We start from the raw sequence: 27,142 nt of genomic DNA, 5'->3' as shown, positions 1-27,142 counted from the left end.
GCTGCGGACAGAGGCGGCTCCATGGCTCCGTGGCTCCGTCCCGGGTTGGCAGTGCCATTCGGTGGCTCGTCGCAATCAGTCCGCAGAGCGCGCTCCGTTCCATTCCGTTCCGTTCTGTTCCGCTCGCTCCGTGCCGTTCAGAGTCCTGTTCTGTCCTGTTCTGTTCTGTTCTGTTCGGTTCGGTTTCTGTTCGCCCGCATCCGCAGGAGCAGCAGCAGGAGCTGACCAGAGAGCCAGGTTTAGGATCGGATCAGTTTTTAGCTAAACTGTTTCCCAAATCGAGACCATTTTAAGCCCGGCTTGACCCGGCTGAACTTGAACTCAGGAACCGGACTTGGGACTTTGGAATTGGTATACGGTTTTTGTAACTGGACATTAGATACCAGGACTAGACCCCGACTAGACCTAGACTAGACCCACTGACCGTGTGAACGCTGCGAGCACAGGATGCAAACGTAAACGTAAGCCATGCAGGACATGCGACTCCACCCCTTTTCCCCATTCGACCACCACCCCGCCCATGTGCCAATCCAATTGTGTTTTGTTTTATAACAAAGAAAACAGCAACAGCAGCAGCAGCAAAAAAAACAACAGCAACAGAAGCTATCGAAAAAGGACAAAAAAAGATGGAGGAGTGAAAGGGGGGGTAGAGAGAAATAGAGAAAGCACAGCGGAATGATGGCGAAAAAAGGAATATATCAGCAACAACAAAATAGATGAACTTTTTTCGTGGCTTTTCTTGCGCCTGTATATGTGTATGTGCCAGCTTCATGGCTCTGTGTGTGTGTGTGTTTTTTTTTGTGCCAGTGTGCGTGTGTCTGTGTGAGGCTGCGTCGTCGTCATCGCTGCTGTGTAGTTGTCGTTGTATTTGTGCGTGTCTTTGAATTTTTGGGTGTGGACTTGTTTCATGTTTCAGTTTCAGTCGCTGGCTTTCTCGCACCCCTTGCCACCCCCCTTGAAACCCCACCCTTGGCAGTGCCACTTCTTACAATCCCCCCCCCCTCCCCCTTCTCAACCAAAAACTTTCCGCCTAGCAGCAGCAACAGCAACAACTACAACATCATGGAATAATAAAAATAATCATGAAAAAGTGCAATGGAGATATGCAGTGGCATGGCAGATCCCCTATCGCGACCGCCTCGACGTCACTGTCACTCTTTATTTTGTTTTTGTTCAAGTGTGTGTTTGCCAGTGTGAGAGTGAGTGTGAGTGTGCCAATAACAACAAAAACAACACGGCCAAAGCAAAAGCAACAACCACCGCAGCCAGCACAACAACAATAGCCAAGTGCATCAAAAGTGCCGAAGGAAAACAGCGCGAAAGCAAAACAAAAGCTTCAACCCATCAGGAACACCGCCCCTCCCCATCCCCTGCCACGCCCCTTGCGACACATTTTAATTAAGAGCCTGCAATGACAGACCCCCCCCCCCCCAGAACCACCCCCAACCACCTAACCACCCACTCGACACCACTGCAGCACCACCACCCCACGCCCAATAGCCGCCCCCAACAAGTTTGAGATTTTTATTATTATGAAATTTTCGCTAATTCGAGGCGGAAGGCCAAGCGAAGCAGCCTTGGGCGGCTTTTGGCGCGCGCTGCCCCCCGCCTGCCACGCCCCCATTCTACATTCTAAATTCTACTTTCCACTTTCTTTTTTGCTCCTTTCAACCCATTTTCCACTGCTCGACTGCTGCAGCTGCTGGAACGTAAACAAACCGTAAGGGGGCGGTGGGGCGGGGGTTATGGGAAAACACTTATCCAACTTATCCACTGCATTTTTAACAAAATCGATGGACTTCAATAAACTCTGCTAAGCTCTTCTCATTTCCCCCATATTGCCCTAAAATAAACTTTAGTTTTAGATCAACCAGTTTTGCATATCCTAAATCTTCAAAAACAGAAGACTAGAAATCTTAGCACTGACTAGAAATCTCTGGTGAAAAATCAGAGTCTTACAAAATGATTTTACCTATAATATGAGGTACCTATAGTTATTATATCCGTTTCATAAATATGTTGCTTCTTGATTGAAACTTGTAGTTTCCCTAAATTGAATGTATTGTATTTTCGCGAGTGAACCTCGCAGGTCTTGGAATACGTTTAGATCTATTTAGGGAACTACTTCTGACAGATGGGGTCCTCAACTGCCGACTAAAAATCGGCGGCCAGCGGATGTTGAGGGATGTTGCTAATGTGCAACTGCATCTCAGTCGGGAGCCGAAAACTTTTTGGGCTAAACACAAAACAACACAAGACCAACACAAACACAAACACGAGACGGGGACAAGCTGGCATTGTGTTGGTTTTTCCTCTTCCTGCCCGACGTTTTTTGTTGTTGCTCGTGATTCGCCCCATTGTTGTTGCAGGGGGATTTGCATTCGGCCAACTTTTGAGCAGCAAACTTTTGTTTGCTTGTTGTTTTGGCGGCACAACAAGCCAAAACAAGACTAAAGAGGGAGCTGATCTAATGAATTAGGTGCCGGCCAGGACTCGTCGGCGTTGGGGAGTGAGCACCATGGAACACCATGCCACACCATCAGTGTCACATAGATAACACGCAGTCATTTTTCACGCCTGCCGCACATTTTCTGTTTTTTTTTTTTTTTGTTTTGGATGCTTGGAGGATATGCGAACAGAAAAATAAGGCAAATGTCGGCAGGGACAAAGAAAAAGCGTTGACAGAAAACGTTTGGGCCAAACTAATAAGCAACCAGCCATGTTTGTCCAGAGGGGTGGGGGGTGTGTTCGAAAGGGAGAGGGGTTGACAGCGGTCGACGCACTGTCAAATAAGACAGCATCCGCCCAACCACCCACTACAACCAACCCAGTCATCCGTTCTGGCCCAAAGCTAACCCATTCGGAGCTGGCCAAACAAGGATCCCTTGGCTGGCAACGATAAAGCACGGCGAAAGTAAAGGAACAGAAGGAGAGGACGAAAAGAACAGGGTCTGGAAACACACAAATAAATAAATAGATTGCATTTGTGGGCGTGGTCAGCGGTAGAGAGAGAGAGAAAGAGGGAGAGAGAGGGCGAGCAGGAAAGCGGCAAGCCATGCTAAAAAGTAAATAACTGTCAAAAGGGTTCAGCTGTGGGCCACGTATAAGTACAGCGAGAAAAAACGATTGACTAAAATCAAAGTTACTTTATTTTTTAATGGTAAATAGAATAGGTATAGCTTAGTACAAGCTACAGGGAAAAAGTTATAATGGTTTATTTTATTATTACCTCATTGATATCATCTTAAAATTCTGCACCTTTTTTTTCTTACTGTGCACGGTTGTGGCTTCCTTTTCGAGTGTACTATACAGACGAGGCTTATGTGTGTTTGCTTGTAGCAAAAGCCGTCCCCAGCAAAGTATAGTAAATACAAGTTGAGCCTAACCCAAAGATGTCCGGCAAAAGTCATAAACTCACACACGCACACTCTGCCAAAAGAGAGATGATGATAATGCCATTGTAACAGAACAACCAACAACAACAACAACACAAGGAAGTGACGTTAACAAGACCAGCCAGAGCAACAAACATTTTCAATCAAAAGTTTAATACGCCGTGAATTCATTACACGTCCGATGAATGATGTAGCCCCCCCGAAAAACACACCAGCCACCACCCTGGATAAGGACGAAAGAGAGGGGATAGAGAGATAGAGAGAGACAGAGAGCTCTATGAGCCACGTTACCCGGGATGTCTGTTATTTTGGTTTCTTTTCTCATAAGATACAATTTATTGCCGCCATCATGTACGAAAAGTACGAAACACATGTAGACGCACACACACACACAGAGACCCCCACGAATGAGCAGACATTTACGGCTGTCCTAAACTCACACACACACACACAGAGAGATGAGCCTGGAGAAATGGAGAAATGCGGAGACAGTCGCAGAGGAGCCCATGACCTTCGGCGCCTTTGGCGGCCATTGCATGCGGAGCAGGACCTGAACCTTAGCCTAATGCTCCTGCTCCTCCTGCACCTCCCCCTGCTTATACCCTTCCCTCTGGCCCTGCTTCCTTTGTGCCTGCTTGGCCCTAACAAAGTAATCACTCTTTCCTGCAAACGAGCAGACTGAAAGGCAGGAAAACGGCTCTTCCCCCGCTTATTGACAGCCAGGCAGCTAAGTGTCAAAACACAGTTTAAGCCAGACCAGAGGCTAAGCAAAACGCGGGAGGAGCTGAGCTGGGGAATGGGGTGGGGTTTGGGGGTAAGGCGCGGCAGACAACCGACAAATTATAAGCCCAAACAGCTTCTGTTTGCCGCGCAGCCAAGAGATCCGAAAGGCGACGACCGCCGCAACACGAAATGAAGTCGAGCAACTTGCTGACGCAGGAGCCAGGAACCCCTGCCAAACCCCTGCCAACCCCCTTCCAGCGCAGGGGGGGTGGAATTCGATGATGACACGAAGCCGCAGCAGGCGACGCCCAAAGCCAATACCAGAGTTTTACCAGTGCACATAGAAAAAATAGAAATGAAATGATGCAGCATTTATCCAAAGAAAAGAAAGAGGTTATTAACTTTTTCGTATTATTTGAAAGCAAGAAAGTTAAATGTTTCAAGCCAGAGTTTTGAAGAGGTTAGGAACCAATGAGAAAATGGGTACTTTGAATATTACTGCTTTTAAGAATTTACCTTAGACAAGCTTTTTTCGGTGTAGCAATAGCTACAAACAAAGGGCGAATCCAAGCCGGAACTATGGTATGAGATACAGGAAAACTACCAGCAGCCACAATATGTGGGGATATTAATGATGATGACTATCATAATGGCTAGAGAAAAGGGCGGGAGACCGGAGAGGGGTAGTCCAACCCCCCGATTCCTGATTTCTGCCCTGTTTTTACTGCCGCCGCCGCCACTGGCAGCATTCAAAATTCAAAGTGAAAATTTCGCGAGCAATTGCCGCATTCCAAGCTGGGGGGCAGGAATCAGGAGGCGGGATCCAGAGTGTGTGTGTGGGGCTGCGATTATGCGGACCAATGTCGCATTTAATTTATGTAGAACGGCAAGCTGCGCTCAAATTGAATCCGAGTGAAAAACGGCGTAGGCGGCAGGGCGATGGAGGGGCTCCTAGGGGCACGAAGGGTTCGAAGGGTGAAGTACCCTGGGAACAGGGAGCAGGGAAACAATGGTCTCCATTAACGTGGTACACACATTTCTGCACTGCTCCTCGACATTCCAGTTCATTCAGGACTCATTACGGCTTCTGGGAATATATTTGTGCGTTGGAATTAATTCAGGGCACTTGATACACTACTTGAGCAGCCCAGTTGATAAGTTGGAACCCTTGAAGCTGCCGTCATTCCAAAGGCACGGGACACTTGCCATCCCCGTTTCTAGTTAGTCTGAAAGTCTGGGGAAATGCCTGTGGAAGTGGAATACCCTCGCCGGGCGACCGGAAAGGTAGCAGTAACAATGGAGGCAAGCACCTGCCACCTGGTTGGTGGTGCTGGTGTGTCCATAAATACTCTAGTACACTCCCTTTTGGCACCGTGGAGCTGCCAAAACGAAACGCTGCCAACGGAATTCCCCGTAAAGTGGCCATGATTTTCCAGATGCGCTCCACGGTTCCCGGTTCCGGCCATAACAAATTAGTAGCGGAAACGGAAATGGCGGAAAACGTCAACGACGAGTGTTGCCAATGCTGCTGCAGATGTTGCTGTTTAGGTGTATGTGTGCTCGAATGGTGGGGGTGGATGTTAATGTGAATGTGGGTGGGCACTTCTACATGGTTTCTATTGCCCCCGTTTAAATTTAGCAATGCGCAGCAGCCAATACAATCACAACAACTCCCCGGGGAAGCGAACAGAGGGCAAAGCGGCTGGCGAGCGGACCCAGACTGCTGAGGAAAACGCAATCCATCCACAGACCGAACAATAGCATACATCCATCTATCCATCATCTAGCATCCCGGCCAGATGCACTAGAGACCACCCGGAGCAACCCGAGCACCGGATCCCAGCGAACTCCAGGACCTCAAAGTCCACCCACACAGCCATGATGCCCAGTCGCGTCAAGCTGAAATGCGGCACGGAGGATGAGGATGAGATCAAGCGAACCGCCGACGACTCAACTTCGAACACTGCCAGCAGCCAGCACAATAGCAATAGAAATAGACGGCTAACAACGCCAGTCCTGACCCCTCCACTGCTGCTCCTCGTGGCCCTCGCGATCCTCTTGCCGATCCTGCTGGTCAGCAGGTCCTGCCACGCCCTCCGGCTGACCAACGGGGGCGGCAGCCTGAGCAAGGGCGCGGCGGCCAACAAGGAGCAGCTCAACATCGGCCTGATCGCGCCGCACACGAACTTTGGGAAGCGCGAGTATCTGCGCAGCATCAACAACGCGGTCACCGGATTGACCAAGACGCGCGGCGCCAAGCTGACCTTCCTCAAGGACTACTCCTTCGAGCAGAAGAACATTCACTTCGACATGATGTCGCTGACGCCCAGTCCGACAGGTGAGTGTCCTTTCCTTTGCCATACACTTAAATATATACACAGAGGAAAATAATCAAGTATATTGTTTACGAATTGAGAACATTCGTTCTTGAAAGCCGTGTAAACGAAATAGTGGGAAGAGAAAAGTTAAATTGAGTTTATTTAACAACTTTTAAATAAGTATGCACTACTGACTGGACTTATAGTTTATTTGTTGAGATACACAATGTAAACATTTTCAACTTCAAAAATGTCGTTCTATTTTTAAGAACTCTTTCAACTCAGGTGAAAACATCAGAATTTTCTCTGTGTACGATGTATAACTTGACATGACGTGTGTGTGTCGGCAGAGAGGCGGCAAACACACTTACTTGCTATTCAAGTGGGAAAATTGTTTATTGGCAGTATTGTGACGACGGGAGGTCACAGTTCATAGGTTGCAGGTCGCAGGTGGCAGGTCGTGGGCCTCAACACCTGGCCGACTCTTAATTGCCTGCGCGTCTTTAATAGCCGTTCATTTGGAGCTACTTAAGCGCTTAACCCCCCTATGCCACCCACGACGACGCAATAAAAGCGAGAATGAAAATGAAAATTATAATAAAAATGAAAATGGGGAAGCGAAGAAAAAATGCTTAATGCGAGGCGAGAAAACGCGGCGGACATAAATAAATGTCCAGGCCTGGCCGGACTGTAATTAAACGCTGACAGAGTTGTCAACGCGTTGTTGAAGGCAGATTGAAAAGTGAGTCGCGCCAAGAATAGAAATAGGGAAGCGGGGAGCAATTTTACAGAGTTGCCAAGTGCCTCTCTGCTTTGATTGAGTGACAAGTCGAATAAACCATTACCGCGGCTAAAAAGAAAGCCAACTTTTAGCCATCCAGGGTTGCCAGGGCAACCGACTATGATGCAGAGTTGCACAGTAAGATCTGCAATGATTTCGATGGAAATGCGACAGAATGGCTAAGTGCTTTGGGTGCCACAGATGCAAATGGGAAGCTTTAGAATAGAGATGTAAAGCAAGCAGGTTGGGGGGGGGGGATGGGGGTGGGGGAAGGGTTGCTTCTGAGGCTCTGCCAGAGTTGTCAAGAGCTTCCAACGCTGAGTCACTCTGCTGCTTTGATTGAGCGACAGCCCGAATTTCAGGTGAGCCATGGTGCAAGTGGCACATTTAAGCCATGAAGGGTTGCCAGGGATGCACCCAATGTGATTTCGGCAATTTATGCCACCGCTCTTTCTTTTGCAACGCTTCCTCTTTGATTGCACAAACCCAAATTCCAGATTCCGTTTTGCAAGTGCAAAATTGCATTCGAGTGTCCATGTCTACAAATTGCACTCTCTATGCCACATGCAACTGCCAGTGCCACAAGCCCCCGAACCCCCAAACCCCAACCCGTTACTGGCATCGTGGCACAAAAATATGCAGAGTTATAAAAAGGGCGGCAACAGGAGCTGGGGACTGGGAGCTGGGAACTGGGAACTTAACATCTCCGAGTGGAAAAGTGGAGGTGGGTGATGGGCGATGGGCGATGGAAAGTGGGCAGGGCAAAGACTGATTGCTCCCGGGTCAGCCATGTGCATATGGATGTGGATGGAGAGCCAGGGGAGGGGGCATGTTCAGAGGTTCAGGGGCATATTGAAATTTTATGTTGCAGTTCCACAATTCTGTTGGCCAAATTGATAAAGTAAACACATACAGAGCGGGAAATGGGGGAAAATGCGAGTGCAAACAAAACCCAAATGAATTTTCAATGATGTTTAAATGTTTATTATGGCTAGGACCTTGAGAACATGCCCGCATCCAGATAGCTCGTCGAGTCGACTATTCGAGTATCTGAGTATCTGTGTGTACGCAAATTACAACACATGGCAAACAAAAGTATGTCTGTCTGCGTCTGCTGATTGCCCCTCCCCCCATATATATGTATATATTATATAGCACATATATGTACGTTAGTCTATGGGGAATTTATAATGGATTTCTATAGCTTTCGCACCCACGCACACTCGCTCAGGCACATTGACGGGAAAAGGGCTTGTTCAGTTGTTCAGACGATTGTTATTTCTCTCGAATGTCGAACAATAAACGCATAGATGTGGATGCTGCCTTGATTTCTCCCTTTATAACCCTCCCTTGCATCCGCCTTAGGTGGATAACTTTGCCTTTCTTCGCCTGCCGATGCCTGATTGCACTCCCACTTTCACTTTAACATCCACTTCCACATCCACATCCACATCCACTTTACATTCCTGCCATTGATTGCTGGACATAGTTTGTGCCAGCAAATTCTATAATAATCGTATGGAAATTGAATTCGATTCAGCGGTCGTCCAGTTGAAGTTGTCACCCAGTCATCCAGTCATCTTGTCATTTAACCCATTCACATGCCCCGCATTGAACAGCAAGTTGGATGAGTCCTTGTGAGCAGCCTGGGCCGCAGTTGATGATTTTGTGTCAAAGTAATTTCATACCAAATTGTATTTACTGTAACCCCTAGACACAACAAACGATTACCAGGTCGACTCTTGGGGGCGTGGCTGTGTTTGTGTGCTTGTCCCTTTCTTGTGGCAGCCATAAACTTTGATGGCCTTATTATCGAGTTTGGCTCATTTGCGGCAATGGCAATGGCGATGGCGATAGCGTTGGAAAATGGTCCACAGCCAACCAGGCAGGGCAATCACCCTAGATGAAGGCCATAGCCATGAGTAGTAGTCAGTCTATGGGGACAGGTAAAATAAAGTCGACACCCAAAAAAACATGTTATCCATGCTCCATCTCCATCCATCGCTTGTAAGGCAATATGAGGGGAAAACTTGGTGAAAAGCGAGTGTACAGGACAGCAACCTAATAATAATAACCATCAACAACAGAGCCACATTATCATACTGACAGGTTAACCCCATTTTGGTATGCCATGTACTGCAAACAAGTACTATCTATCTAGTATGTATGTAGATTGTCTACATTGCACATTTTCCATGTAATCTGTTATCCTAGTTTCCGACTGCCACGCCCACTGCCCATTCTTTGACGCGTCCATCAGTATCTGCTCATCCGGGTAATTTGCATTAATTGCATAACAATAGTAGCAGCCAGTGGGCCAGCGAAGCCAAATTGATGGGATAATTGAGCGATTTCAGTGCAATCGAGTGAGTTCCGACCCGCAAGTTTCCCAATTCCAAAGGCCAAAGTCCAGAGTCCAAAGTCCCGAGTCCGTTGTCCAGTGTCCGATTTCAATGTCGGCCGTCGTTTGACCCAGAACCAATGATGATGATTACTCACGCCTATGGCTATGCATATGCATTGCGACCTGGTCGAAAGCGATAGCCAAATTGCAATTGGACTATTTGGTAATTTGGTGGGGGAAACTTATCACTCGAACTCCGCCCTGTCGATAAAACCACGTGGCTGTCAATGAGCGGATGATTGAATGAATGGCAGGATCCACCAAGCTAAGCTTTGCCCACTTTGCTAAATGACATTTTAATTCGAATCGAACGAATCGGCGGAACCCAGAACTCAGAACCCAGCGGAACCCACGTAACCATATATCACTCTATTGTCAGTGGCCGACAACTCTGATCCCTGCCAGACGTAAGTCATTTTTCTTGTCATCCCTTTTGCTTTCATCCCGGCGGGTGAAGTGGTATGGGTTCTGACAGCTTCCACGGTCCATGGTCGTCCTTCCCCCCTGGCTCTTTTATTATTAGCCATTGAACCTGCGATTACCATCCGGCTGGCCACCGACTGCAACCGGCAACCGGCAGCGAATGACCAGCGAATCAGCGACGTTAGCGTCGTTAACCTTGTTTACACCTTGTCTACATGGCACTGCCCCCTGGACAACCCCGCCCACTATCGCATTAATAAGCTGTTGTGGCCTGGACAGGTGTGCCGTTAACTGCAAGCGCTTTTCACACCTTCCAGGTGGCTGGTCCACCTAGTGCTCCCTTCTAAAGCTCCACCTCCTCCTCCAACTGGACACCTCTAATGTCCATAGAGTGCAGTTGGGACAGTGAATCACAGTGTGAGAGGACCTCCCCGGGGGATTCGAGGGTTTTGCGTCCCCATATTTATTGGCAACGTGCAAATATTCGGCCTAAATTGATTCTCCATTCGCCATTCTGGCTGGCAGACAAGAGCCCAGTTGGCTGGCCCGCAAATAGTACATGTGTGCCCGGCCTGTGAGCCAAGGGCAATCCGGCAGCATTGTGTCCTGGTCCCGAAACAAGCCCCTAACAAATGGTCAAAAAGGCGGTGGGGACAGAAAAGATGGGGAAAGAAACGGGCCCAAAGCCTGCGGCCAAAACGAGATAAAGGGATGGAAGATTCGGGGAATTCGGGGGGTTTGGGGGATTGGGGCCAGGATAGAACAGACCAGGACAATGGCTCCTTGACGAAGGAAAGGGAGCAGCAGACATCGAGTCCTCGCCGCAGACACACTGGGGGAAAAATGCCATCAATAAATGGTAGCTGAATTCCCAAGAAAACCAAACGAATGGCTGATAAATTGAACAGTTCCCATTACCTTTTATAGTCTGCCATCTGGTGTAGTAATTCACGCTTTATGACATTTATGGCCAAAAAGAAAACATTTGGTATCCAATCTGCATAAAATAAAGAGCTTAGGATGGAAAAGAAATAGAAAATAAAATGGGTATCTGAAGGGTTTTAAGCTTCATTCAAGCTAAGCAGTACGAATCAAGGCATAGGGATTACACTTAAATGACAAGGGGTAGTAAATAAAGTCTATAGAAATGTTTTTCAAAACCTTTTTCTTAAACCAAACAGCAATTTTTCTCCAGTGCAGAGACACACAGATTTTTCATGACTGCCCTGGACCTCTGATCCACAGAAATACCAATCCAGCCGAACGGAACCCAAATCAAGCCCGAGTCCAAGAGTCCAAAGTCCCACTAATTGGCGCCGTCGAAAGAAGGCGCAGCCTTGGAGTCACTGCCAGGTCAAGAATAACCCCCGGGCTTAGTCCTGCCACGCCCCCCCGACCTTTTTTCTCCTCGTTATTTGTGCAGGGAGACTTTTGAACTTGGATCTAGCTGGAGGAGTAGGAGGAGGAGGAGGTGGAGCCTGTGCGTCGATTCGGTTTCGGGTTACAAACTATGAACTGCGCTTAAGTCTGTTGACATCGCACACATGCCTGTGGTGAAGGAGCCGAGCAGATGGGATGACCACTGGGTTGGTGGCTGGGGGGCAGTAAACAGTGGTCACTGCCGAGCGGACTAGACACAAAATGGACACTGAATTGCCTGATTATACACGCTCAGCTGCTAATGATGGACCTCTTCGGGTGGGACGGGGCAGTTCCAAAACTCAGAACCAACCGAACGGATCCGATACGGAGCAGAGAGCTGAGAATTGAGAGCTGGGCACTGGGTACTGGGATCCAGGAGCTAGGAACTGAGGCGAAACCACGCCTAATGGTCCAACTGGCCAAGTGGTTGCGGTTGTGGGTCAGGCAGCCCTGTGGTTTGGGTGCCAACATGCTCTCAGGGGATCTAGAGATGGAGATGGTAAGGCAGATGGCAGATGGGAGATGGGAATGGAGATGGAAAAGCAGCAGGAGGATGGCCCTGCTTGTGGCTCTCAGGTTGCCGGGCTCCATGAAACCCTAGATGGCACAACAAAATGGGTTGAGGGGACAGGGGACAACTACTTTGACGCAACACTTTGCACCAAAGTTTCACCTTCCTCAGTTTCCGGACTGGCTCTACTACATCCTATAGGAGAATACACCATCCCAACCCGGCCCTTTTTGAGCTCCTTGTCGTGTCAGCATCTGCGGAGTAATTTGACGTGGCTGTGACGCTCGCGTCCTTGAGTGAAAATAAAGGAGGGAGGTCCTTCATGAGCTCCTATCCTTCCCTACCCTAACCCTTTACCACCCGCCGAGCTGCTCAAATGAATCTGATTTATTTCGATGGCAACAAAAACTGCGGAATTTCGACAACTTAAAAAAAGCGAATGAAGGAGATTGCACCCCATAGAAAACTAATTATTTTACATCCAAGAAAATTTTTTCTCTTGAGCAAGTTTTAGAAGGAATTGCCCTACTTTAACGATTGAACTGGCAGCAGGTTGCAAACAATTCTAGCATCATAAAAAAAGATAGAAGTAATTAAAAGCCTTTATTTTATACGTTTTTTTTTGAGCTACTACATTAATAAAAGCAATTTTTAAAAAATGTTTTCAACTTGGAAAAATTTTAGATCTAACAAGATTTTATTGCTTACAATTTTTTAGGGTTTTAATTCAAATCATGTGAAAGATCACAAGAAAGATCTTAAGACCTGAGTTATGCAATAAAAGTTAAAAAATTATTCCAGTTCTAGGGCTCGGCTTTTTTTCGAGTGCCGTTAAAGAAAAACGCGATTTAGGGAACATCGTAGAATCTTCGACAACGTGTCACGGGGCAGCTGGAAAGCATGAGTCAGCTAAGCTGGCATAGTTGCTACTCGTAAGTGCATGCCACACATGTCTATATGTCCTTAAGGCCCACCCTAATCTGGGGTGGGATAGGACCTACTCCCGGACCCCTCCCTTCAGTGTGCCGAATACTTCACGTGCAAAACTCATCTGACAAGAGCATGAAAAGCGAAAAATCATCTGGCAACACTTTGATATTCGATAAGATGTTTGGGCGCTTTCGTCGGCGCTTCCTTATTGCTCCTCCCCCCCCCTCCCCCAGTTTCATCCCATCTTTGTCGTCATGCGGGTTTCGGCTGTTCGTATCTGCGGGCTGGAGTGGGTGATGGTAGTGGCGCTGGGGCCCGTGACGTCAAGTTATAAAATATGAGGCAAGTTCCCACCGCCCGGGCCCAAAAGCCTCGAGTTTAGTTTAGTTTAGTTCGTTTTTCCATCCCTCAGTCCTTTGCTCCTGTCGCCGCTCCTCGAGTTGTTGTTATCCTGCCAGGCATGGCATCTCTTTTTTATTGGCATGCCACGCCCATGTCAGATGAAAGGGATGGGGGGGGGGAGAGTGGGCGCATTGGGCGGATAAGTGCGTATGCGTGAGCGCGTAGGATGATGGTGATGAGGTCACAACTATACTCTGCAGAATTCGGAGTTGGACCTAGTTTCTATGAAGATATTTCTCAGGTACGGTTGTAAATACACAGACATTTTTACCTACAAGTCTTGGAAAAGAACAGTCCTGGCTTGATTGATTCAAAGCCCTTGTCATCTGCTTAAATTTCTACAGACTTACTGGATTTACTTTAAAAGAAATGCATGCGTTATGTTTTCAAATATGTTATGGGCCGGCCTGAATCTTTTAAATAAATATAGTCAGTTATTAGAAATGTCAGCAAGTGCTTTATGACCCCTATCAACTTAAACTTAACTTCTAGCCAGCAGTTTTTATAAACAATAAAGGTAACTAATTTTGGCAAGCCGAAGTTTAGATTTGCTTTAAATTATAATCAAAATTCTGAAATATAAAAAAAAGATTGATATTCTCAAGAGTAGAAGTCAATATGTCAAAAAACACCGAAAATATATTTTTGTTTTTTTTTTTTCATTCCTACGCTAGGTACAGGACACAGTTGTCCGATTTGGCTCGTTCCGACTTATAGACCACCTGCACGGACGTGGCTAGATCGACTCGTCTAGTAATGCTGATCAAGAATATATATACTTTACTGTAATCATTATACACTCTGCAAGGGTATAAAAATCTTCAAAAAAAATCACAATTCCCAACTTTGAAATTGATGGTCCTTAAAATATTGGATTGGAAAATAATAGTTTCACAAGTCATTACCCACCAAGCAAAAAATAGGCTCAATATAATTCAGTTTTTTTCCGCATAGTTATGCACAAAATGACTAAATGTTGCAATTGTTGAGAAGATGCATGGTCATTCAAACTGCCAATCCGGCATTGCAATTAGTTTTTTTCGAGTCCAGCGATGCGACAGGAATAAGTGGGGATTGCTTAATCGGCCGGAATTATCACGGAAAATATTTAATTGTGTGCACAAGTTGCGGATACGCTGGGCGCTGGCTTAGCAGGCAAACTTTTCCATCGATTGTGATGCGGGTTTCAGTTTCAGTTTCAGATTCCGATTCCAGCCACCAGCCACCCACTCACCCGTATATCCACTCCCATTGCCACTTTCACCTCCTCCCTTTCGCAGCCCAGCTCTACCCGTATTGAAGCTGCGAATCGAGTGTAATTCTGCATTATCGAGTGCGAGCTAAAGTGCTGGGACATGGGACAGCTGCGACTCCTAATTGTGCTTTATGCCACTTCAGGCCGACTTCGCTGGGACGCGGATGTGGATGAGGATGTGGATGCGGATGCGAAGTTGCCTGTGCGCCCGAGATACACTTTCGAGGGCAGCTAGATTTATGTTTCTGCCAGGCGAACGCCTGTCGGCACTTTTTCCACTTGCCTGCGTTGCGCGTAATGTAAAAAGTTGCTCAAGAGCGGCAGGAGGATGCGGATGTGGATGCGGATGTGTGAGTGCGGATGGGGAAACGAGGTGGTTGGGCGTCGCACACACACGTCGTGATGCCTCTTCTGCACTCTATCACTTGCATTGTTGGCAACTTGTGATAACTTGCGATAAAAACGAAGGCAATTGAATGATGCTTAAATGAAATTAATGGATGTTATAATAAGTTGACGGAGGCAGTGGCATTCCCGCCCCACCGTTTCTCCACCTCCACCGCCTTCTCCCGCGGCTGCTGTCAGAGTAGACAAAGTCGAGCGAGGACGAATGCGAAGGGACTCAAAGCCGGAGCCAAGTCACAGTTGACAGCTGTCAGCTGATTTCTGCCCTGGTACAACAATCAGCTCCTCCTGCTCCACTCACTCTCCTCCTACAAAGCTGCTCCTTTGCCAGTCAAATTGGGGCTGCGGAGCTGTGTCAAAATTCAATTTGCACATTACAAAAAGCCAGCTTCGCCCGCTCCTTTGTGGCAGCGCAATTTTCAACTTCCTCGGCCACCACTTCCGGAGTCCTTCGGGGGCGCCACATTATAATTTCAGAAGAGGAGGGCGTTCGACCTTGATGAATTGCCGCTTACCTTGACGGGCGCCACATTACCTGCCATGTAACGCACTCTGGGGCGTGAATTAATCCCCACACGAGTGTGATTTCATTCCAGGACCCACTCCGCTCCCAATCCCAGTCCCCCAGCAGAGGAGAGGAGAGTCCTCAGGAACAGGACATGGACCCAGAACTCGACACTTGGTAATGCAATTACAGGGTGCCTAATGCACGCAATTAAATTGCTAATGGACGGGCCGGAGGAATCAAAAATGCTCCATTAAAACGAAATTAAATTTTCGTGGGGGCTAGGGGGTGGAACTCAGTCCTGTCCGGGCCTAATTCCGTTAAGTGAATTTCTATTCTCGGTTAAATGCGAACAAAGGTCCACAGTTCACAGTCCACAGTCCTCGGACCCCTCGCCCTCCGCATTCCAATCAAGCCTCGGACCATCGCCCATCGATCCATCATCCCGAGTGCGGTCGCCAATGCCCATTCCTATGCCCAATCCCATGCCCATGGCTATGCCTATCCATCCAGCCATCCATCTGCGTATCTTTGCATCTATATATACATATCTGCGGCTTTGAATCCATCCGGGCGAGTCCCGACATGGAAATGGTAATTGAATGCAGGGACACTGCAAGACGACTGCGGGCAGGAAGGAAAATTAGCAGACCTATGCTCCCGCCACTCCTCCACATCCCCCATCCTCCATGGCCACCCCAGCAGCGATGGAATGCAGAGAGCAGAAGTAAAGTGATGAAAAAGTTAATTAAACTTTTTGATGAGATTTCACATTTTGCCAAAGCATTGACAGAAGACTGACAGACCTACAGGGGGGAGGGGGTCGAACAGGGGTTATCGCACGTTTCCTAGGACTTGACAATGTCTTGTCATCGATTCCCCCCACATCTCCCCGAGAGCTCCTGGCTGGGTTGGCCAAACTTCCAAAATTGTCTTTGGTCACTGACGAACAAAGGCATAGGTTGCGAAAGTCATGACACCAAAAACCGCTTGGGTTTTTCGAGCCAAAGAGGATTGCATATGAATTAATTACCATGTGGCTGCCACAGCGGATCACCATGGAGAAGAAAGCTCTAGAGGCAGCACCACCACCATCACCATCGCCACCACTACCACAACTCCTTTAAGTAGGTCAATTAGCTAGTAGGCCTCTGCGGTGGCGCGTGCGGCTGAAAGGAATCCGCGTCAATATCCCCCCCATTCCCCGGATGGTTCATTTTGGGAACCAAACTCTGAGCCCCCAGCCAAAACCACACTTGGCAACCCAATAAAAGGCACCCACCCAATCGTAAAACAAGTTCGGAAGGTGGCTAATCTGCAATTAATTGCCACACATCTGTACACAAGACACGCACGAGCTGAGATTGAGATTTTGATTGGGAGTGGGGGTGGGTGTGGGATTGGGATTGGAATTGGGACCAGAACTGGGACCAGGAGCTGGAGCAGAAGCGGTTTTACGGTGAGGTTAGTCGGTCAGGTATTCAAATGAACTGGGATTGAAATGCAGTGAGCAAAGTGGAGCATATTTCCCAGGACAGCTACATTGCTGACAAAAATGAACCAGAAATTATACTCGTTTGAAATTTTCAATATCTATTTAACATTTTCCTAGCAAGATTACACCCTTTTTCTGTGTATTTCCTCTGTGTATTAACCACTTTACACACATTTGAATTTACCAAATCGTATTTCTTGGGGTTTACCCTAAGCTAATCATTATCTAATGAAATGGTCTTTCTATCCCCCAGCCATTCTGAGCACGCTGTGCAAGGAGTTCCTGCGCGTAAACGTGTCGGCTATCCTGTACATGATGAACAACGAACAGTTTGGACACAGTACCGCCTCGGCGCAGTACTTCCTCCAGCTGGCCGGCTACCTGGGCATTCCGGTAATCTCGTGGAACGCCGACAACTCGGGCCTGGAGCGACGGGCCTCGCAGTCCACCCTCCAGCTGCAGTTGGCCCCGAGCATCGAGCACCAGAGTGCCGCCATGCTGAGCATCCTGGAGCGCTACAAGTGGCACCAGTTCTCGGTGGTCACCTCGCAGATAGCTGGCCACGATGACTTCGTGCAGGCGGTGCGGGAGCGGGTGGCCGAGATGCAGGAGCACTTCAAGTTCACCATCCTCAACTCAATCGTGGTCACGCGGACCAGCGATCTCATGGAGCTGGTCAACAGCGAGGCCCGGGTGATGCTGCTCTATGCCACGCAGACGGAGGCCATCACCATCCTGCGGGCCGCCGAGGAGATGAAGCTCACCGGGGAGAATTACGTCTGGGTGGTGAGTCAGTCGGTCATCGAGAAGAAGGACGCCCACTCGCAGTTCCCCGTCGGCATGCTGGGCGTCCACTTTGACACCTCCAGTGCGGCGCTAATGAACGAGATCTCCAACGCCATCAAGATCTACAGCTACGGGGTGGAGGCCTACCTCACGGATCCGGCCAACCGGGATCGCCGCCTGACCACCCAGTCGCTGTCCTGCGAGGACGAGGGTCGTGGTCGCTGGGACAATGGAGAAATGTAAGTGGTGATTGGTGAATCCATCCCCTCCTTAGCAATCCCCTCTTTAGCGTGGTAGAGGTAGTCAAACCTAGATCAAAGGATCTCATATTAAGCTCCTCCTATGTATAACTCTTTCACAGCTTCTTCAAGTACTTGCGTAACGTGTCCATCGAGGGGGATCTAAACAAGCCCAACATCGAGTTCACGGCGGACGGGGATCTGCGCTCGGCGGAGCTCAAGATCATGAATCTCCGGCCCAGTGCCAACAACAAGAACCTGGTGTGGGAGGAGGTAAGTGGAGGCTTTGCTCGCATGCTTTTCTCGATCCTTTCTCACTTTGCCACTCTTACGCTCCTTACGCTCACTCTCCCCGAACCCACAATGATCCACTATGATCCACAATGATCCACAATGATCCACAATGATCCGCTGTGATCCACGACCCCAACTAATCCATCCGATCCCGCACCGATCAATCTTGCCAATCTTGCACCGCTTTGTACTTATGCCACCACCACCATCAACTCGATCCACCACTCCAATTGGGGCAGATTGGAGTGTGGAAGTCCTGGGAGACGCAGAAGCTGGACATTCGCGACATTGCGTGGCCCGGCAACTCGCACGCCCCGCCCCAGGGCGTGCCGGAGAAGTTCCATTTGAAGATCACATTCCTCGAAGAGGCACCCTATATCAATCTGTCGCCCGCGGACCCGGTGAGTGGCAAGTGCCTGATGGACCGCGGTGTGCTCTGCCGGGTGGCGGCCGATCACGAGATGGCCGCCGACATCGATGTGGGCCAGGCACACCGCAACGAGTCCTTTTACCAGTGCTGCAGCGGCTTCTGCATCGATCTCCTTGAGAAGTTCGCCGAGGAGCTGGGCTTCACCTACGAGCTGGTGCGGGTCGAAGATGGTAAATGGGGTACCCTCGAGAATGGCAAGTGGAACGGCCTGATCGCCGACCTGGTCAACCGCAAGACGGACATGGTCCTCACCTCGCTGATGATCAACACGGAGCGGGAGGCGGTCGTCGACTTTTCCGAGCCCTTCATGGAGACGGGCATCGCCATTGTGGTGGCCAAGCGGACGGGCATCATCTCGCCCACGGCCTTCCTGGAGCCCTTCGACACGGCCTCCTGGATGCTGGTAAGTAGAGACTTAAAGAGACTTGCTCTTGCTCCTCCTCCTCCTCTTCTTGTCCAGAGTTCTCACGGGTAAGTGTTGCTCGTTCCCCTCTCTCTCTCTCTATCTCTTATGAACCTGGCATAGGTGGGCATCGTGGCCATCCAGGCGGCCACCTTCATGATCTTCCTCTTCGAGTGGCTCTCGCCCAGCGGGTACGACATGAAGCTCTACCTGCAGAACACCAACGTGACCCCGTACCGGTTCTCCCTGTTCCGCACCTACTGGCTGGTGTGGGCCGTCCTCTTCCAGGCCGCCGTCCATGTGGACTCGCCGCGCGGCTTCACCTCGCGGTTCATGACCAACGTATGGGCCCTCTTCGCGGTGGTATTCCTGGCCATATACACTGCCAACCTGGCCGCCTTCATGATAACTAGGTGAGCTGGTGGGCTGAAAATACCCATCCTTTAGGCACTCTCACCCTCTGCTCATCATCGTTCATCCTGCAGGGAGGAGTTCCACGAATTCAGCGGCCTCAACGACAGCCGTCTGGTGCATCCCTTCTCCCATAAGCCCTCCTTCAAGTTCGGCACCATCCCGTACAGCCACACGGACTCGACCATCCACAAGTACTTCAACGTCATGCACAACTATATGCGCCAGTGAGTGATGATGATAATGAAGGCTTAGCCCGGTGTTCCTCTGGGAAACTGATCCTCCACCTGTATTTCCCGATAATCCCCAGGTACAACAAGACCAGCGTGGCCGATGGAGTGGCCGCCGTGCTCAACGGCAACCTGGACTCCTTCATCTACGACGGCACTGTGCTGGACTATCTGGTGGCCCAGGACGAGGACTGCCGGCTGATGACCGTGGGCAGCTGGTATGCCATGACGGGTAAGGCCTTCCTCCTCTGCTCCTACCCCTTCTTTTTGTCCTTTCCCTCTTTTAATATGTGGCCAATTGCCCGCCATCCGCTGCTATTAATATCTTTACTCTTTGTTGGCCATAAGGTTGTCGTTCAGAGTTATTATCAAGTTAGTTTCCAGCCACACACAGCAACCATTAGCTTGTAAACTGTGAAAACAACTTGGCTAAAAGTTAAAGGCTGTCAAAACTTTTCATTATTGCTGCCAACACTCACTTATTTGTAATATAACATTTAAGCCTGGGCTTAAATTGGCCGTGATAACATTAAACATTTAATGATATTGTTTCTTAGGGAATAAAGTTGCACATAAGGTTGTGTGTTTGTAGTTCCTTTGCTTTTAAACGTGACCTTTATAGGTCATATATAATTAATCAAATGTGGAATAATTATGCATCATGCATTATAAATAATATTTGTTCAACTTATAGACCCTAATTGAAAAAGATAGATATTTTTCTCTACCGACTTTTTAGCTCTATCTCAGTTGAGTTTTTATGGGCAACGCCCTCATACATATAATATGATGCTATGGCGAGTCCGCAGTCCCCATCCGTATTTTCGATCTGGTTCGATGGCTGTAATTTACGGTTCTGTTCTGTTCTGCCACAATTTTTTTCGCTTCAGGCTATGGGCTGGCATTCAGCCGCAACTCCAAGTACGTGCAGATGTTCAACAAGCGACTGCTAGAGTTCCGGGCGAATGGAGACCTGGAGCGGCTGCGACGCTACTGGATGACGGGCACGTGCCGGCCGGGGAAGCAGGAGCACAAGTCCTCCGACCCGCTGGCCCTCGAGCAGTTCCTGTCCGCCTTCCTGCTCCTGATGGCCGGCATCCTGCTGGCGGCGCTCCTCCTGCTGCTGGAGCACGTCTACTTCAAGTATATCCGCAAGCGGCTGGCCAAAAAGGATGGCGGCCACTGCTGTGCGCTCATCTCGCTGTCCATGGGCAAGTCGCTGACCTTCCGCGGCGCCGTCTTCGAGGCCACCGAGATCCTCAAGAAGCACCGCTGTAACGATCCCATCTGCGACACGCACCTTTGGAAGGTCAAGCACGAGCTGGACATGTCCCGCCTGCGAGTCCGCCAGCTGGAGAAGGTCATGGACAAGCATGGCATCAAGGCGCCACAGCTGAGGTGAGTCGACCATCTAGCCACTGGTGGAAATCCAAATTACTCAAATTGTTGATTGTTCGCCTGCAGACTGGCCTCCTCCTCGGACCTGCTGAACCATCATCATCTCAAGGAGCGGCCACCGCTGCTGGGCAACCTGAGTCTCGCCGCCAGCGCCCAAGATCTATACAGGTGGTAAGTTTTCTTTGTGCATGCCTTTTTTCTGCACGATTCCCAGTAACCCGTGTCCGTGTCCCCCATCTCCATCTCCATCCCACATCTCCGTCTCCACTCCCGTGGCAGTAATTAAATTAAGCAATTGCTTGAGATAACATTCCAGCTCTCGGTTCAGTGCTCGGTGCCCCAGTGCTCGGACTTTTTTTTTCCGGGCCGGGGCCGGGACTCGTTACTGGCCACGCTAATGATGCCGGGCAGCTGCTACAACTGCTCCCATGTCTCCCCTTGGGGCATTTCTGTGCTTTCTGCTCTAATATAAATATATGGAAATGACTTTATTAAATTACTTTATCTCGGTTCCTGATTCAGCCCAGACAGACTGTGTGTGGCTCCCATTCTCATTCCCATTCCCATTCCCGGTCCCATTCCCAGTCCCCTTCTCCATTCCCCTTACAACACAGAGAGACAGTCCCTGGTTATAGTCTTTAGTTATAGCACAATTTCCGACAGTTCCTGTTGTCATTCACTGGGTCCTTGGACTTCGTCCGTCCATCCCTCCATCCAACCAACCATCCATCCATCCATCCTTCCATCCATCCACACACAGGAGCTTGGCCTTTGTGTGAAGTGAGTGTGGGTTGAGATTGGGTAGGTCCGTCCATTTGCATACCGGCCACAATGGGTCGGGACCCGACTAGGTAATCGGATGTGGGAACGCTTTACGACCCTCTGCCTCACAGTCGGTGGGCAGCAACCCCTTCTTGGCAGCAGGACCAGCAATTAACGGATCAGGGCGGCCAGTAGCCGGCATCCACATTATCGTTTCCATCTCCAGTGGGAGCTGGCCACCACCACCTTCCCTCATCCTCCTCTAAATCCGCAAGTTCCCCTGGTCAGCCAGCCAGCCAGTGAGTCAATCACTCACCCACTCGTCCAGCCCGGCAACACAAACACAGTTTTGTGTGGGGGCCAACACCTTTATCTGTGCTGCACCACCTACCTGGCTGGGGTCAGGGATGAGGGGTCAGGGGTTGGTTTCTGTGCCGGTTGCACAGCTTAGGAGCAACTTTGCGGTGCTCCACTATGGGTTGCAGCTATCCAGCCATCCAGCCATCCTGCCATTTTGCCATCCAAAGGATTATAAATCTGTGCGAGACGAAAGGTAGCTCTGGGGGGTAGAAAGGCTAAGCCGTACTTAATGCCGATCAGCCTGAATAGCCACTTTTGACGCCGCATTATCGAGTATCGGAACTTTAATGCTTCGAAATTAAATAACACACGCCACACTTCATCGGTGTTTGGCCAAGAATAGAATATACATTTGGGGAACCAGTCCCAAATCAGTCTCTCAGCTCGTACGTGCTTAACTTTTTCTACGTGGAAGCTTTTCCGCGCTTGGCTTTTCCAGGGTGGTCGCCGCTTCGAACATTTGCCAGTTCGACTTTCCGCCGTTTTCCTGCTCGAATCCATTGTTTGGGTAGCCACCCGCTTGTGTTTGTGGCTTGTGGTGGTGCACAGTGGTCGCTGCCGGAAAGAAAAGTCCTTTTAAATCCCCTCTTATAATTTTGGTCAGAGATTTGTAAAGCAGTGAAGGAGATGTTTCCGACCCCAGAAAGTATGAATACTTTCAATAAGCAACACTAACAGACTTTACCTCGTGGTCAGTTTAAAAGCTGGCGGGTCAGTTCTCTTATGTATACCCTGAACAATTAATTTGTAATATTCAAAATTCTTGATTTTTGCAGTTATTATGTATTTATACTACTATAGTCACATATTTATTCATAAAATCTAAAGGGGTATTACAAATAAGAATTCATTTTTTTTTGGTTCATTTTTTTACGATTAGATCGCAGGCCCTTATAAGTAGGCAACAAAGTAGTAATAGTCAAAAGGGACGTTTTTCTGTCAGTTTACCTTTTAGTTCTGTGGGATTCTTGTGGTCTTTTCCCAAATTCCCGTCCACTGTATCTGCAGGGATGCTTAGGAGTCACACCAACGGACACACAGAGACATTTGCATTAATTACTGACAAGTAAACAGTCCGAGAGCTTTGCCAACCCAGTGCGGCTTTGGGGGGGTGGGAATGCGGTTCGGGGCTGGGTTCGAGCTCGGACATGCCTACCGAACAGGTGGAGCGTTACTCTCTGCGGTTGTCCGTTCATGTGCTTGTCCGTTGTCCGTTTTCCGTTGCTCTTGGCCGTAGTCCTTCGTCCTTTGTGTCTTTCACTGCACCTTGTGTGCATTATGGCGTGCCAAGATTTATCCAACACTGTGAGTGGATAGTTATTTATGTCGGCTTTGGCTCCATTGTAAACTTGGGTTTGGGCTCCACCTGGCTCCCAGCATCCTGCATGTGTGTGGGCTGCTCATCATTATGGATGGCAGCGAATCCTTTTTCCTCCGGCTCAGGTTACCGTGCTGACTTTTGGCTTTCATGTTAACCGGTTATCGCCCCAACACCCCCACCAAAAACGAAACTTTTCAGCGAATTGTGCAAATTAAGTTGGAGGAACCGAACGGGATCCGGATCCGTCCCAAATTGAGAAGCAAAACACTCGTGTGGATGCACACGCTTTTTGCATTCCGCGGGAAAAGCGTGGATAAGACTTCAAAGTCAAAGCCCAAAAGTTTAGCATGGAGGGGTGATAAATTGATGATGGATAAGGGACAGCAATGATGCCCAGGGGAAAAGCTGAGGAAAACCCTTTATCGGAATGGAGCACCTGTCCGATCGTGTGACGGGCTCATCACTGGCACACACACGAAACGCAGAACACAGAACACTGAACACTGAACAGTGAAGACCAACCCAACCCAACCCAGTCACCTCCTAAGCTTGCCCCCGTTTGATGATTCGCTTTTCGCATTTACTTTTTGGCACTAATTTATTTACATGCGAACCCTTGAGTGCTCCTCCCGTTGGACTCTGATTGATTGATGATGCCCAGCTCCTGGGCCCCAGTTCTAGTTCCCATCCGTTGTCCCAGTCGCTACACCCGTAATCCCATTCCCGTCGTAGTTTCGGCTTTCTCTCCACCATTATGGCTAATGCTTTTGAATCTACCCGGCAACATCCTCGCATACTGCCTTGACACACATATCCGCATTTGTTGGCCATCGGAGCTGCCAGTATTTCAGTATGCACTACCCACTTACCCTACCCATCCCACCCCCAAAAGAGAGCCTGATTACAATTTGTCACATTTTGCATTGGCTGGCAGGCTAATTAGCATGTCCTGCACCACTTTATCCGTTAAGCATGCTTGGTGTGAAGTAGCAGTAGCATATAGATGATGTACTATATCTATCTAGATACTATGTGTCCCAAATCCGAATCCTCCAGCTAACACTCGGGGCACACCCCGTTCTCTCTCTTCCCACAAAAAAAACACCAAAATGGATCGTAGGTCGTACAAGACGGAAATCGCCGAGATGGAGACGGTGCTCTGAAGCGTTTGGAGCTTTTCGAGCTGGAAGAGCATCAGAATGAGGAACTGCTACTCACTCTAGACAGACACCCGCAATCGAGCAACGTTTTTAGAGTTACTGGAGCAATCCTAGAGCGAGTACGTCTAATCAAAATCAACGTTTCAAATAAATGTAAACTGAAAGCTTTCGAAAGTTAGAGACAGGGAGATACCAGATAGCGAAAGATAGCCAAGAATGAGAAATAGAAAAGAAATACAAAGATAAAGATACAGATACAGAAGGGAGAACCCAAAGCGCCTCACGAAAACCGCACACAACTCGATAATCGAGAATCAAGATGACGAGAAACCCTAGAACCCCAACATTTCCAGCCTAGGAAAAGAAAACCCAAAGATTGTATAAAGTTAAACTAAATGTAAAACAGTAAAACCAACAGTTAAACTAAATGGAAGATGAAGAAGAAGCTACCAAAAAGCAGCCGCCGCACGAGTATTTCATAAAATAAGTTTTAAAGATCAGAAGAGGTATTAAACAAGAAGAGGAAGAGGAAACTGGGGAGATCAACCGTTACACTTTTGGCGATTGAACTGTTAACCGTTAACAAGAATAGCAAGAAGAAGTAGAAGAAGGTGGGGATGAAGAGGAGGAGAACCAACCCAGAGTTGGTTATGTTTGTATGTAATCCGTTTGATTGTTTGTGATTGTTGTTTCGTTTGTTGTCTTTTTTTGGATAGTATATACATATATTTACGGAATCATACTCAAGTAAGCGTATTGCAAGGGCATCCACACATACCAGCATACCTACATACCAACATACATACATACATACAAAGGAGCAGGAAGAGAAGCGGCACCGGTTGCCACGCCCATTATTAAATATACACATTAACAGATTTATATGTATTTACCTTGCTATGATTACGACGATATAAATGTTATTGCATATACACGTACATTTACATATACATTTAAAGAACAAAACGAGAAATATTTACATATGAATATACATGTATGTACGTACTTATATTTTTTCTGATTTTGATAAAGAAAATGCTTATGTGCCGCTAACAAAAAGAAAACAAAAAGAGGAAGAAAAAGCCCAAGAAGAATCAAAAGAAATGGGGAAAACGAAATTTTCATCTCGCTAGGAGATAACCACACGACTACGAGGCTTCAATTTAGTTGCTCCTTTCCGCTTTGCTGGGCAACTGCTTGCCAGCGTTCTTTTGTTTCTTTCACTTTCAGTTTCATTTCGCTTGCTCGCCAAGAGAGAGAGAGCAAGACCCTACCCCCCTCCTCCCACTGTGGCCAGGAGCAAAACCAAATGAGAATTTCTCCTGTTAGTTCGACTCTCTTGCATGTGGCCTAAACTAAAGTTAGTGCAAACTCTCTCTCTCTTTCTCTCTCTCTCAAACACACACACTCTCTCCCGCATCCCACCCACAAGCACACCCACAACACACACACACACTCACCTAACTAGAAAGAGATAAAAAATATTTATAAATGTGCATTGTTGTTGTGGCGAGCAAAACGTGCTTAAATCAGATTTAAAGTAAACTTGAAAATCGAATTAAATATGTACAAAGGTTAAACGATTAAACGCATGAACTTAAAACGTAAAAACGACGTAAATAATGAATGAGCTAAAACTAAATGATGAGAAGAATCGGAGGCGTTGTATTGTGTTGGTATTTGTTTATGTGTGTCTTCTAAATGTTTAGCGAGGATTACCAATACTCAAAGAAAGCGCAAAGCAAAGCGTACATAAATGTAAACGAAACAAATTTAACTAACTAACTAATGCAACTTTAAACACACACACGCACACACACTAGTACAGCAACCAAACACGCACGGCCGTTCAGCTGTGTGTGTGCTTCTTTGAGACTCTTTTCGTTAAAGCCATCTCTGTTCAATTAAACCGTTATACCGTTACACCGTTATGTTCCCCGCCCACGCCCCACTCGCCGTTCAAAACGACGAGAGCGGTGAGAGCGAGACGGCAACTGAAACGCAGTAATATAACTAGAACACTCGACTAACGGACTAACGAACTAGCGGACTTACCCGAAAAAAACAGCGAGAGCTGACAACAAGAACAACAAGAAAGACAAAACAACAAGAACAATGTTAACAGCAAAAACAAGAAAACAAAACAAAGAAACTTATTGAGTTTTATTTGCAAAAGAGTGATTTTTTGTAGTGGAAATATTTTATACACAAGTTACGGATGATTCGAGCGGAGGTCATAGCGAAATGTTAATTATTACGTATATGTATATATTTTTTAAGACAAATTGTTCAAATTTATTATACGAGTACTACCAAACAAAGCGAGTCAAAACACAAAGCTAAGCCAAAACTGGAAAACGATGTTGCAGACAACAATTT

The 27,142-nt window shown here is 48.0% G+C and overlaps 1 protein-coding gene across 2 annotated transcripts; it reads left to right on the top strand.

Annotated features, from left to right (window-relative positions):
* The first annotated feature begins 52 nt into the window (after positions 1 to 52).
* Nmdar2 (NMDA receptor 2) lies at positions 53 to 25,215 on the top strand. Of its 2 annotated transcripts, none has more exons than XM_017083752.4 (11): positions 53 to 461; positions 5,758 to 6,456; positions 17,223 to 17,994; positions 18,117 to 18,267; positions 18,528 to 19,121; positions 19,245 to 19,534; positions 19,607 to 19,759; positions 19,843 to 19,994; positions 20,653 to 21,160; positions 21,227 to 21,328; positions 24,724 to 25,215. In XM_017083752.4, exons 2-11 carry the CDS (start codon positions 5,997 to 5,999, stop codon positions 24,764 to 24,766), a joined length of 3,225 nt encoding a protein of 1,074 aa, XP_016939241.1. In that variant the 5' UTR covers positions 53 to 461; positions 5,758 to 5,996; the 3' UTR covers positions 24,767 to 25,215. The 2 variants fall into 2 exon arrangements, with proteins under 2 accessions (XP_016939241.1, XP_016939240.1); XM_017083751.4 differs by having other exon boundaries at positions 21,227 to 21,331.
* Positions 25,216 to 27,142: the final 1,927 nt, after the last annotated feature.

This window comes from Drosophila suzukii, chromosome X, assembly GCF_043229965.1.
Source record: "Drosophila suzukii chromosome X, CBGP_Dsuzu_IsoJpt1.0, whole genome shotgun sequence".
NCBI classification, from domain to species: Eukaryota; Metazoa; Arthropoda; class Insecta; order Diptera; family Drosophilidae; genus Drosophila; species Drosophila suzukii.
This window is presented reverse-complemented; position numbering and strand designations above follow the sequence as displayed.

Excerpts from the sequence above, each read along its gene's own strand:
- Nmdar2 (XM_017083751.4), top strand. The coding sequence starts at position 5,997 with ATGATGCCCAGTCGCGTCAAGCTGAAATGCGGCACGGAGGATGAGGAT. Across the intron at positions 19,122-19,244 it reads ACACGGCCTCCTGGATGCTG|GTGGGCATCGTGGCCATCCA; the intron begins GTAAGTAGAGAC and ends AACCTGGCATAG. Across the intron at positions 21,332-24,723 it reads GCCCAAGATCTATACAGGTG|GTCGTACAAGACGGAAATCG; the intron begins GTAAGTTTTCTT and ends AATGGATCGTAG.